Source organism: Argopecten irradians, unplaced genomic scaffold (assembly GCF_041381155.1).
Source record: "Argopecten irradians isolate NY unplaced genomic scaffold, Ai_NY scaffold_0194, whole genome shotgun sequence".
Taxonomy (NCBI): Eukaryota; Metazoa; Mollusca; class Bivalvia; order Pectinida; family Pectinidae; genus Argopecten; species Argopecten irradians.
Genome location: NW_027187661.1, coordinates 23,277 through 38,339, shown reverse-complemented (window position 1 = coordinate 38,339; position 15,063 = coordinate 23,277). Strand labels below are relative to the sequence as shown.

The window sequence follows — 15,063 nt, the reverse complement described above, 5'->3', positions numbered from 1 at the left end:
ACCTCACTTTTATGTTGTTTCTGTCCTTTATTTAGAAAAACGTTACTGAGCACTCAAGACAACCAATATATGGATCTGGGTCGTTTTTGCATTTTGCCACCATTATAATACTATATAAACAAAAAAATTAAATTGTAACAGTATTTAATTAATTCAGCTACGAAATTTTGTCTCGCTCACTATTAAACTTCATGTACAACCTATTTATAATCCCATGTGTATTACTCAAAATAATACATCACAAAGGCTTACACATCACTCACCATTACTATTGAAAACAGTTGCTTCGATATTATAATCGAAGCGTGAAGTGCCATTAAGCTTGGTCCGATAATTTATAGAAATCTAGATAATTATATTAACTAATTTCCATTAGAACAATTTGACATTCATTGTACAGATACATTATACTAATGTGTGCTGTCACGGAGACCCACCAGATAACATGCAATTATTGTGGTGAGCACCTTCTAAAAAGAGATCAACCTCAAACAAACGTGTCTTGAGTGTGCTGTACCGACCCACCAGTAACATCAATATTTGTGGACATCTAGTACTGGCTATACCCATATACCCATCGTTAGACACAATATTGCTGGCGTATACACTCTGCTTTGCAACAAATGAAGTAGGAACATCAACAGCCAACATTACCCTAACAGTGCTATGTACGTAATATGATATATTTACACTGTATATGTCTTTATATTCATCGGCATCTTATTTCAAACCATTCGTTTTTAGCTCATCTGGCCCGAAGGGCGGTGAGCTTATGTCATGGCGTAGCGTCTGTCGTCTGTCCGTCCGTCCGTCATCATTTCCTTTAAATCGCTTCTAGTCATAGAGTTCTGCCATGGATTGTAACCAAATTCGGCCAGAAACATCCTTGGGGAAAGGGGAACAGAGTTTGTATAAATTTTGGCTGTGACCCCCCAGGGGCGGCAGGGGCGGGCCCAATAGGGGAAAAATAGGTAAATCCTTTAAATCGACGCTACTAGTCATAGAATTCTGAATGGATTCTTACCAAATTTGGCCAGAAACATCGATGTGCAAAGGGGAGCAGAGTTTGTAGAAATCTTGGCTCTAATCTCCCGGGGCAGGATGGGCGGGTCACATAGGGGAAATAGAGGTAAATCCATTAAGTCGCTACTAGTCAATGAGTTCTACATGGATAGTAACCAAATTTGGCCAGAAACATCCTTGTGGGAAGGGGAACAGAGTTTGTATGAATTGTGGCTCTGATAGGGGAAATAGAGGTAAATATTAAAATTCATTTAGAAACGAAACAATGAACCTGTATTCAGAGCATAGCATGGCATTACAAACCAGTACAGCGACACATGCCCTCTGGGCCTCTTGTTATTATGTATTTTTTGTTTTCATTTTGCTCTTTAACTTATGCAGTCATACCAGGGTAATTGCATTGCGATGGTTACCTCATTAACATTAAGTGAAACTAAATATTTCATCAGTTAAATGCTTTTACATCCACATGTAACCATTTTAATTATTGTACTGAATAATTCACTATGTTTTTTTTTTTTTTTTTTTTTTTTTTTTTTTATCAAATTAGCGATTCCACGTATCCCACAACTGATTGGCATAACGGAAGTGACACCCATCGACATTAAGCATTAAAGTTGCTGCAGCTGGTCCTAACAATCTGGCTCTGAATATTTCATTTACCTGTGATGATTGTGTGGAAACACAATGGAAAAACATGATTATCACAGCCACCAAAGACACCTATGTTACAACAATAACAGGATTGCGGCCAGATACTCTGTATAATCTTAGTATTACAGCCTCAAATAGCGCGGGCCCTAGTGGGCAATTACGACTCCAAGTTTCCACATCTCCAGGTGAGCTTCAATGAATTATCAGTCTAATAAATAATAATTCTTAAACAACTGATTACGTTTTCTATTTACTGCAAGCATCTCTAAAGAAGCAATAATGTATGTTTTTAATATACGCCGTGCCACAAATGTTTATATTTAATCGGTAATTATTTTTACATATATTGCATTCTTGTCATATTGTACACGATAGTCAAAAAGAACATTTTTCACTTTACATCTTGAGTTAATTTTGAAGATATTTCCTTAGTTTTGAATTAATTATGAAGTTTATGAAAATCACATGCCATGCTGTCAAACGATTAAAAAAATCGTTTTTATGTCACAGCTTGTGAGTCAGTTCCCTTGCTCGCATCTGACCCCAGCACTGATACAGCAACTGCTTTGATTTCTGTTGGCGTAGTCTGTACAGTAGTGGGCTTAATCTGTTGCGGAATAGGGACAATCATGTACTGTAAGTAGATATTTGATGCTTTCTTAATGAATGAATTTATGAATAATTCGATAAAACAAATTATGACAGCAAAGTATAAAAAACTGTTTTTAAGTATCTGAATATAAGAGGAATGCATTATATTAAACTAGTACTAATTACATTCTACCATTTTTTATTATGCAGGGAAATATCGTATTGTTAGCAGGTGAGTCCATACTGTTTTACTTCATAAAATGTCTTATATGTAAATCGATGTGTCTATGCCATGACTACAATACAATACATGATATTGGTTAGTAAGTATAGAAAAGATGTCATACACAAACGTGTGAGGAAAAATTGAATCGTAAAAAAACCACAATATAAAAGCTGCACATCACTTCCTTTCCTTTTGATACACATTATTGTGATTGGTTGATATCATATTTAGAAAAGATGTTATACACATACGTGTGAGGAAAATTGAATCGTAAAAAAAACACATTATAAGCTACACATCACTTCCTTTCCTTTTGATATACATTATTGTGATTGGTTGATATCATATTTACAAATACCGTTATGTTTTATCGCGTTTCTGTCATATCAACCAGTACAACCTGATGGACAAGGAATTATCAAACAATACTCTCTGTACAATCGCACCTTTAACGTACATTCCTAGTAGTATCGTTGTGTCCATTTCCTTCACAATTATGCTAGGTTTTACGTCGAAGGTTCATACAATTGGGCATCTATTATCAATGACATCATTCATTTATGCACAAGCTAAAGTCAAACAGCAAGGAAGCATATTTGAATTGTTTCCTTCAAAATTTTACCCATGCATGTAAACAATCACTTTAAATGCCCACAACATTTACGAAATGGCTTTTAATTTATAAAATGGGAGTGTAAAACGATATTGATAATTTTATAGAGTCACAAAACTAATAAGCTTACCGTTATTAGTACACTCATCAGCACCTTCTGAACAGTGTAATAACAATAGCTTAAATGGTAATTTTTATAACAGCGGGTCGTCTTTATGTTTCCCGTCGTCGTCCTAATTACCATGTGTTAGTTGACTATCATTGCGCCAGAAGGCAAAACGTCGAAATGAATCTTCACTGTAATATAGATTACGGAGGAAATCTTATCTCATGCCATCAATAGACATTTTCTATGTTATTGTTGTTTTTAAGAAACAAACATGACTGAACATTTCTGGTCGCAATACTGTGAAGAATAGTGACCTTTTTTTGAAACTGCTGAAGCCAACTCAGTGTCATGAATTAAATATGTAGTTACCTGGTCCAAGTATTCGAATACAATGATACTCGATATCTTTGGCTTACTGGTCGTTCTATTTTTTTCAGAACCGATAATCGGAGGAAGTTGGAAACATTCAGCAATGCAATAGAAATTTCACCAGGTAAATGGCTTCTTGAACGTGTAGGTTTTTTTTATCTTAAGGATCTTCATATATATTGCGATTGTTCCAATTGCAGTCGATACATTTCATATGAAAATCATCATGGTTTGAACATTGTTATTGACTAATTTTGGTTTTACTTACATTATTTACATTTTCAGAAAACAACGAGGAAAATACACTAGACAGGTAAAGCAATCATACGATAATATTTTTTTTCATAAATACATATTTAATGCATTGCAAAAATAGTTATACTTAAAATCACCTGTTTCTCTGTAGGATTTCTTACCTAATGATTAAAAGAGATGATTTTTTGTTTATTAGAGGGAGTTATACACGTTTTGTATACAGAAATAAAGACGACATCTACAATATGGGAAACATAAAAAATAAAATTTCATTTTTAAACTTAAACAGCTCTTTTGGCTAAGGAACCAGTTTTATTCCTAAGAGTGTCCAAGTAGTTTACTTAAAACATCGAAGAAAAAGGGTGAAAATGAAGTCATGAGATAAAAGAAAAAAAATTCAATATCATAGAAAAAATATATACTAAACATTTTCTGTGTTTTTACAGTTCTCATTACCAGGAACTACAACATTTGGATATTGGAAAACCATCTCTTTATGACCATATCAACTCAGGTACTGAATTTCGTACCGATTTCATTTTTGTCCTTATGATTTGAACATATAATTTAATAGCTATTCCAAAATGAGCGCAAAACGTATTTACTTGTGCGTATCATTTTACTGAAACAGTAATTAATTTTACTCAGTTATCATGCATATAAGATATAACTTATGTACCTGTTCCGTCATTTTCAGCGGATGATTCAGGAGTTCCTAAAGCTGAAAGGTAATGCCTATTTGGTTATATATGTATGATGTTAAATGGGTGTTGAATTTATATGAGATAAGCCTAGAAATTTATTACAGCAAAATGTGAAACTTCGGAAGGACTTCCATTAGTTCTGATATAGTCCAAAATGATAATAAAAACAAAATATATATATATATATATATATATATATATTATTACATAACAATAACAATGTACATTTCGATGAATTAAAAATTCAAAATATGTTGTAAACTATCCTGTTTCGTTATGACGTCCTCGAATCTTGACATCATGTCATTTTATGCAGACGTCAGTATATGACGTTAAAAATGATTACCCAAAAAAAGTGCCCGGTTATAGCACACTAGTGACTTATGTTTGAAGATGCTCAAGCTGTTGTAATTACAAAATGTAATAATAAGCTCATGTGCAAACTCACAAGTCTTATATTTTGTTTAAACAGATATATTACTTTTTTAGTTTATACCATATGTAATGGGTTTTTTGTCCTTTTAAATAATAGTTGTTTCTCTTAATGTTTGTTTATTTGTTTGTTGGTTTATAATAGGGACAGAAGTGAACAGCAACAACACACAGTTACCGATCATGACTACAGTAATGTAAAATAAGAAACAGGTATTTTATGATTGTGTTTTGATCGACGTATGCAATACAATGACCTATTCATATTAAGTGATGATATCTATTAATTTGTTTTTATTAATCGTATTCCTGATTATAAGAAAAATCCTATAAAACCATCTTGTCTATTATTTACTATTTTATCTACTTCGAAAAATAATAGGACATAAAATCACTTAAAGTACATACAGTTCCACAGTACCCTACAAACGATCAAATAGAAACATTGTATAAATATGTTTATTACAAATTTCAGATGTGATTCCCAGAAACTCAAAGAGATCTGCAGATAAGGGCAACCGAAGCGGATGACATCACTTGGTGCATATTAAGATAACATTTCACGTTCACTCAATTATTTAAAACGCTACCTGTATAATCGAAAGTTCTATTTGATAACAAGGTTTATTCTAATATCAATAAGCAACTGCCACCAAAACGTTTTGCACATCAAGCTGTGTAGTAATATTGTTGACCTGCATCCTCGATTTTGCATGAGACGTATGTACATATATCTGTAGAATACTACGGAAGTTGTATTGCAGCACCGTTTTTATTCTATTTAGCTAATAAACAAAACCAAAAGTGGGTGATGACAAATTCTATATCGTATTCATTATATAAAAAGTAAACAAATGGAATAAAATGCACAAATAAGTATATGTATATTGGTGTAAATGTACCGGGTATTGATGGTTATATTTATTTAAGAAAACTATCCAGGTTAGGTATGGAAACCATCACATTAAATGATGCAAAGTTCAAATGTATAAGGTATACGTGTGAATAGGATACTTGGAGTTTTCGCCTCCACCCTACCCAAAAGAAAATTAGCAATATAAAAAATAAAAGTTTTTCTTCATATTTTCTAACAAATTGAGTTACTAGTATCAGTATTATCATGTGTTGAATAGCAAGATTATAGTTACTTGAAAATAAGAAATTTCTAAGTATTCCTTTTTGTATTGATCTAATTAAATTTTAAAGATTCTGAAGTAATGTTTGGAATGGTTGGTAAACAATTAATATATTTTAACAGTAATTTTGTTGACATTGAGTAATATATGTAGAAATAACACATTTAAACAGTGCTAAGAGAAATATATAACCATTATATATTTATTTCTGGTATCTTAATTGGTTAATAAATCTATACGTGTATTACTATTCAAGTTTTAAAATATCATGAGTGGTTTATACTTGTTTTCTAAGATTCGACATACTTATTTTAAGACGATACAATGACATATTACAAAAAATTGCAATTTAATTAAACATGATATGGGTATCATGGTGGCTAAAATATTGTGTAAAATATCAATGGAATTTGATTCGATTCTACGACAGCCCTGATATTTCATCATCTATTATAATCAAACCTATAATTAATTTGTTCGTGTTAATGGTGATTCACGTTCATGACATTTGCTCCCAAAAATTCTACATGCAATCATTTTATATGAAAGGTGAACGAGAACAAATAATTATAGAAAACAGAATAAACCTGTCAAGAGTGTTGTATTCATTTCACCGTGTAAAATTCGCTGAAATTCATCGATTGCACCACTAAGTTGTAGTGTTTAAACACGAAAGCAAAACGGAAAACAACGAAAGTAGCAAAGTCGTTATCAAAATGACGGATGAGAGAGAAATTTTGTTGTTATGTCGATTTCCTTTTAATAAATTGATATGAAACTTTAAATTTTAAATACAAGTAGCACAGGTAACTATTATAATTTGCACATTTTGGTTTTAAGAGTGATATCCCTTGGTCCATCAAAATTGGTTTGTTCAAGTGTTTTTCAATTTAACGTACTCGGGCGTTCCCTTGTATGACAATTCGCACGCTGGTTGGTCAATTATTTTGTGGGATGCTGAAGCTCCTTTCATCAGTCAACCATACTGGGATTTGAAGATAGCAGCTAATTGTTTAGCGATCAAATTACCTACCCTATCGCTTACATATTTGCAGCAATGGTATTATACATACTTAATGGTCCCCATTTGTCAATATGATTGATTTTTGTACAATGTATGTTTGATTTTAGTACATCACATGATAATTACTAGGAATGCGATTGGATAACAGCCATGATCTATTTTGCGACATTTCCCTGTCCTTCTTGACTACGGGAGACTATACCTGTTTTTTTGTATTGATTAAGCGATTTGATAAATGTTTAGACCTTTTTCAATTACATTCATTGTTGTATTAGTCTCGCGTCCGTGTGTAACTGTGTAGATGCATGAGAGTATTTCTATATCTCAATGCATTTAGAAATTAACATTTTTATCTTTTATCTTTTTTTTTAATTTTTGGTCAATTGAAAAAGCAGTGATTCTAATTAGGTTTGATTTTTATTATAATATTCAACCATTAATAAGTTTTTAAAAAAATCATGTAATCACGATAACTTACATCTGATTCAAAATAACCTTCTACATTAAATTGTTTTTTTTTTTGAAGAAAAAATTGTATTCATTACATAAATAAAAACAGTATTTCAACGTTGAATTAACTGGTTTTGTGGTTTTTAGAAAGCAAAATTCTTGATAATCAGTTACTGTAATACTGTCGTTAGCATCTGAAACAATTATTGAAGGGTAATACGATTCAGTAATTAGTACACCTGTAATGACACCTATAGTTAGTGATTTTATTTCATTACATATTAATAACGATGGACATTATGGAAATGAAATTATATTTAGTAGAAATGAATATCGCAAATATTCAGTCGTGAGCCATAGTAAATCGTAGAATGTGAACATGAAACACATTTCTATTTTACCGTAATGTAATGTTTACATTTTAATAATAAACCACCACTAATGTGGCTCGCAAATAGAAAAATATAAAATAGAAATTTGTGTCTATTTCATATGAGATTTTATGAATCTCGTCTCGACAAGGCTCCCAAAAATACAAAAAAAAACTTTGACTGGTTTCATAGAATCTCGTGTAAGATCCTATATATGTTAACCGATTCATCATCGTTATTCTTTGATATCACCAAATGTATTAAGTTCAAGGACTGAACTTAAAACGCAGATGAAGTGTTTAATCAGGGAGGTTCCAGACTCTTACTTTCTGAACGCATATATATGTAGTTTGTTATGCAACCAGCTATATCTAAGAGGTGCGGGGAAAAATGCATATAATGGATCGAAATTGAATTATTCCAGTCTCGGGCTATATCAAACGTGTATTGAAACCAGCTTATTTCAGAGTTTAGTATTGATATCATAAAACGAAGGTTATTTTTCCCATAGAGAATGATTGATAGTACTTTAGGTGAAAAACAAACGATCACTTTGATTAATATTTGTAAAAACAATGATACATAAAGTATATTCCATATACCCGTATTTCACGTTTTTCAAAACCTTGTCCATATACAGCGAAGGAAATATTATACTAATAGTTAGATGTGTCAGACTATTCCATGTTGGCAAACGAATTTACATGTCTCTAATACCACAGTATGTGATGAGGGGAATGGTTCAGTACAATGTGATACGCGATAACGTTTGTGCGGGATTAGTATCTCCGGTGCTGATAAAACTCCGTAATTTTCCTGCTTAAATGACGTTAGCGCGGGATATCATCTTCTACCGTCATTTTATGACCACTAAAATCAATCACGTTATTCGTGAATTAGTCCAAAATTAAGCGCTGTTATAATCCACTTTCAAAAATTAACGCACTTTGAAAAACATTACAAAATGCGTTAAATATGGTGTATGATTAAAGCTCTTATGTACATTTATATCGTAAACAATACGTATTTATTTCCTTTTGCTATGCTATGGTGCATTTCAATGTGCTTTGAAAAAAGTTGTAACATGTCTAAAACAACTCTTATCACTTTAATACTGTGTACAATTTTGAAACATATATAAATATAATCGAAAGTACGCTAAGGACAATGTTCTATTATATCACCCTAAGGACCAATCTCAAGATTATACCAGGCAGTTTTCACAACACATAGCGAATCAAAGTCCGTTTTTATCATATTCGACTAAGAGTTTTTTAATTTAAAAAAGAATATTTTGTTGTTTTTGAAAACTATAGTTACAAAATCAACCACGTTACTTTAGTCTCTTGAAATTTTAAAAACTGTAATCAGTTCTTCACCGAAACGTAATAACCATACATGTCATGGGTGATACCCAAAGTGGAACTTTCGACACCATATTTGATTCGCATACCAAATTACACCTTCGCTACCAATTAAGACACGCTCGAGCCCCTGTATATATATATATTACATGTATGAAACGCATGATGCCTGTGTATGCTATCGCCGCATTTGTTGACGCGAACAGCGCTAAATTACTACGTTTTACAGTGTCTTTGCACTTTATATCCACACTATGTGTTTATCAGTCGGAATCTACTATAATTTTTTTATGTCGGCTAACCTTACAACAGAAGCGTTTATATACATATATATTTTTTTTTGGAAAGATAAAATAACCAACTTCAAGGCCGGCTTAGTGCGTTTAATCAGACAAATATATAGAGAACTACACTATATTTTAAATCCTAACATGGGCAATTACAGAAAAAGTATCATTCTATCTGTACAATGCTTCCTGATATTTACCATTTTCTCACATGCAATATCATGTAATAAGAAAAACATTTGCTTTAAGCGGTAAATTTCTGTACAGAATCTATTTTTATGATGGAGGATTATTGCCAATAATAAATTGAGTAGTGTATATGCAACATTGAATTCGATTTTTTTAACAGTCTTGACATGTTATTTCAATTTTGGTCTTATAATTCACATTTCAGAGGTAACTGTGTGATAGATATTTTTGTATCTAATCATCAGGCCGCTTCTTGTCTCCGATGACTGTATAAACATTATGCCCCTTGTTACCTGATAATAAAACACAAAAATGAATAGATGAGCGCTCAATCAATCAAAGCATAATATACATCCGAACAATTTATAAAGTACAGGGAAATACTAATAAAGATGCTATTCAAAATTGTTTTAGCATTTATATACCAGTAGGTATGAAAGGTGAGACAGATAAAAATGTAGTCAATTAAATTATGATTGAAAATATAAAATCTACAATGAATTACCCCAAAACATAATGCAGTTACCGACTCCTGTTTACATAAATGCCAAAGGAAATACTTGTATTTATTAACAAAAACCAGCCGTGCATACTAATAAATGAGAAATGTTGCCTGTTGTCTTTTATCATGGATTACTAGTAATTAATCCACTTTAATTTAGTTTTCGATCAACTCCTATTTCCGAGTTCTGAATTTCGGAACTGGGAGTTGATCGAAAACTAAATTAAAGTGGATTTACCAATACTTATCCAATAGAAAAGTCAGCAGGCAACATTTCTAATATGTGCAAAGCACATTGATAACTTTTATCTAAAATGATAGAGAATTACCTTAAACGGTCCGAGTTCCGAAATAGGAGTTGATCGAAAACTAAATTAAAATAGATTTACCAATATTAATCCATTAAAAAAGCCAACAGGCAGCATTTCTCATATGTCTTAGGCATATAGAATGATTTTATCTAAAATGTTAGAAAATTTCCTGTTCTTTGGAATTACAAAAAAATGAAAAAAAAAATGACAAAACACAAGAGAGAACATTTGTAATAGGTTCAAATAACATAAACTGAATTTTTTAAATTTTATTTTAAAAAAACAAAATTCTTAAACGGAATTCGGAACTCGGAACTCGGAACCAACTTCAGCCTCCCCAAAATCGTGCCACGTGCTTAAGTATTGAGATAATCGTAACCACTAGGAGAAGGTCGTTCTTGTAAAGACTCCGATTGTCTGTTGACAAAATAAAGAAAAGTACGATTGATCTACTACGTTTAAATCATCAACAATACAATAGGTAACAAACTGATTTCATTGTTATGAGAAACTTTTTTTATCTATTGACAAAGCACATTTAGAAACAACAGAAACATATTTTACAATCCCCACTTACCTTATGCTTTCGTCATTCAGTGGCTAATCCCTATTGCATAATCGTAAAAGGCGACTTAATTTAAGATATTATCTTTTCCCTTCTTCCATTGTACATGTACATGTATATCACGCGTCCTTGGTCCGGACCTGTGTGAACGTCAGTGTGTAACTTCCGTCAGTAACCAGCAGATACCCATGTTGGACCATCACTATTCACACAAGCCTCCACTGTGACACACGTTACCTTGAGGTGACCTCCAAGCCCGGTCCTGGTCAATGTGGTGGCAACGATTATATTGTGTGAGCACAAGCAGTGACATAATCGGATCTTATACATAATTCTGTGACCTTAATTCAATGCAACAAGGGGGCTTCGGGATCAAAAAAACGGCGTGGGCAAAGAACAATTTACACAACGGCACTTTACAACTTGTAGGCATATATCAGTAGACTGGGTCTGTGAAAGGTTGCAGTACTGTTGATACGTTGTACAAGTTGTTCTGAACCCAATGTGTACATTTCATCTACGAAATATTAATGCATATTGTTTTGTAGAAAGGGAAGAGAAAAGATGTCGAAATTGACGATATTATGCGCGAGTTCCGTTTTACCAACTTTATGCTCCAGTTGATGCATATAAAAAGTTGCAGGCAATTTCCTAGGGGGAAAATTGTCTTTGTTTTTAGGTACGGCAATTAGAAAGTTTAAAACAAAAATGTTGTGATGGTAATAAAGGTGGTGTTACTGGCGTTTATAATTATGAACTGTTTCAGAAACTGGTTTATAAGACTTTATTATTTTTTCTGAATTTTTTGTCACTTCTAATTGGTCAAAAACACGCCACGTGATCACCGATAAAAAAAAAAACTATATTGCACGATTTTTCCGGAAGTAGTTTATAGAAAAAGTATATTGCACGGTTATTTTTAGATAACGTTATCATCTACGTTACCCAAAACGCTTCGTTATCCTGGTGCTTTAAAACAAACGCTTTGATGTTTGAAGCGTAACCACAAAATGTGACAGACGACGTTGAATGTTTCGGTTTCTATCAAAGATGATGATGACTTCCAGCTGATAACGTTTACATTTTCAACATAAACACGGTAGGAAATAATCGAATAACATCCATTAAGCATCTGGAGCCATTGAATAGTGAATACGTTTGATATTTATTTTTAAAAATCCACCTAGACTAGTAACAACATTTGGCCTTGGCTAATCCTATTGTATGTATACGATTTTTTTATTTTACGGAATGGAGTACTAAGCATAATAAAAGCGTGAAGTGCATCAATTGATACTGTCTTCATATGTTTTTTTTTAAACTAAACTTGTTACAAAATGATAATATTGTAACTGTCTTCACGAAGCAGAATTTACAATGCATGCTTATTTAGTGTCACACTCATTTCAAAATGTAAAAAAATCCAGAAAAATAATACAACAATTATAGCATTTTGATTTCGGTCAATACATGGTTATATCAACCACAGAAAATATATCGACCTCGGACTACGTCCTCGATAAATATTTTTGCTATGGTCGATATAACCATGTATCGACCTCATCGAAATGCTATATTTGTATAGTATTTTTGAAGCGATAGTGGTTAGATATTAAAACAACTTACCAGGTAGAAGTAGAATGCCATGTACAAGCACCTTCGTCATGATAGCTGACACAAACATTACAGTACTGATTCGATTTGGAATCATTTGTCAAATTTTGCAAACTTTCCTTATTTTGCAGTAATCTGTTGTAATGCCATGGAACATTGGACTCAGTCATGAGTAAAATTTATATATGTCAGTAAATATACCAAAGGCCTATTTTGAAGTAATATTCACTGAACTTTTCAGAATACTTGTTAACTTGACACCGATGGAGGAATTGTCGTATTTCAACATTGAACAAATAATAAGAAATAGAAGCTTGATACAATTGCAATGCCATAAGATATAGATATTTAATAGAACCCCCATATCTGAGCCATTTTAAAAGTCTGGAAATGCGAAATTAAGAATCTAAAAAGAATTTAAGAGGAAAGATCGTTTGCAACCTAAAATTTAAAGGGATATACGTACATTGGTGTTGTCAGTTTATAAATACTATTAAAAAACATCTATATTCATTATCAAATCATCGACAGCTTTAAGTGCGTATTGTGATATATATTATAAAAATACTACCTGTCACCCTCTAATGCAGGTAGTATTTATTTTATTATACCATAGTCTAGAAACAAAACTAGTTTTCAAGTATATGCAATCTATTGAAACATTTTACCTATTTTAGCAAAAGTTGAAAACTTACCGTCAGCAGTAAAATAACATATCATCTTCTACTCAGTAGCGATATTACTATTGCATTCAAAACAAAATACTCACAGTAAGCATTCAGTGAAATATTCGTGTTGTCTTGTTTCCTGCGCTTGTTAAAATCTTAACGTTTTTGTAAATCTCAATGAGTTTTGGTTTCATCTCCTCGTCTGTTTACAACATTAGCAACGTCACGAAGAGGCTTGTAATTCCATGTCTTCCGCTCACCTAATCACTGACGGGATTAATAAAAACCAACATATAGCGCTTGGACGATGAGCGAAAATGTGTAACCGGAAAGCTCCGTACTTAATTTGAAAAACAATATTGATAAACAGACTAATTTGGCAAAACTATTATTAAATAGCTGCAAATCGATTTTGAAGCATCGCTTCAGAAAACAAAGACGGCGTGGAAAATAAAAGCGAGTGCGCATCTGTTTCGGGCGGCTAATATTTTGCATTATTACCTGACTCTCTATTTAAGGGTACATTACGCATTTTTTACTGTTTTATTGTTAAATCCGTTTACACGACCAAAACTTCGTAAACATCAGCCAGGGTATAGCAGTCGACTGTTGCACCGTACTGTTACATGCGCGAAAAATATGCGCAGGCATTTCCTCCGTGCGGGACCCCAACTCAAGCGTTTTTCGGATTCAGTTTGTTTGTTGTCGTTTGCGGAAAATGGCTGAACCCAACAGTGACAGCTGCAGATTTCAGGATATATCCGAACAAGATTTGGAGTTATTGATGGAAAATAGACTCTCTAAGTATTAAGAATGTAATCAAGGGAGCTGTCAACATATTAACGAAATATTGCGAAGAGAAAGGCTTACCCGTGATAGATGAAACATGCAGCAACGCAGAATTGAACGGGTTTCTGTGCAAATTATACGTCGTACTGAGAACGAAAGATGGCAATCTCTATACCAAAATGTCATTTCTTTCCATAATGTATGGGCTACAAAAACACTTTGAGAAGAAAGCACATGTTGACATTGTAAACCATCCTGACTTCAACAGGTCATGTAAAATATTTGGATCGATGTTGGTCAAATTGAAGAAAGAAGGGAAGGCTCGTGTCATTCACAAACATCCGCTGACGGAACAGGATCTACACAAACTGTATGATTCTTTTGATATTGAAAAGCCACGCGGCCTGCAGAAGTTTTTGTAAATTTTATGCTATACTTTTGCAATATATAATTTCACTATAATTTGTTCAGTTTCTTAAATAGTGAGTCAGGTAATAAATCATTTGTTTCATTGGTACTGGGGGAAACAATTGCATACTGTCAAACATACACTATCACCCGTTGCGAGGGGGTTGCTACGAATGTGTGTATTGTCTCCAATTGTTATAATGTAACTGCCTTGTGATAGTGTGAAATACCCAATATCTATCGACCAATCAGAATGCAGGATTCACACTTGACGTATAATAAAAATGCATATTCCTATAATTATATCTATTCATACTTTTATTTTAAACTACATTTTATTTACATTTATATAGATATATTACAGGGTGTATGGTTCACTTATTTATTATACCTCAAGTATAATGCTTAC

General features: G+C 32.7%; 1 protein-coding gene across 1 annotated transcript; it reads left to right on the top strand.

The window, feature by feature from the left end:
- The first annotated feature begins 570 nt into the window (after positions 1–570).
- Positions 571–5,800, top strand: LOC138312056 (uncharacterized). The gene is made up of 10 exons (XM_069253130.1): positions 571–668; positions 1,574–1,862; positions 2,188–2,313; positions 2,479–2,500; positions 3,654–3,709; positions 3,871–3,898; positions 4,287–4,354; positions 4,538–4,568; positions 5,122–5,189; positions 5,452–5,800. The coding sequence occupies exons 2-9, from the start codon at positions 1,721–1,723 to the stop codon at positions 5,180–5,182; spliced, it is 534 nt and encodes a 177-aa protein (XP_069109231.1). The 5' UTR covers positions 571–668; positions 1,574–1,720; the 3' UTR covers positions 5,183–5,189; positions 5,452–5,800.
- Positions 5,801–15,063: the final 9,263 nt, after the last annotated feature.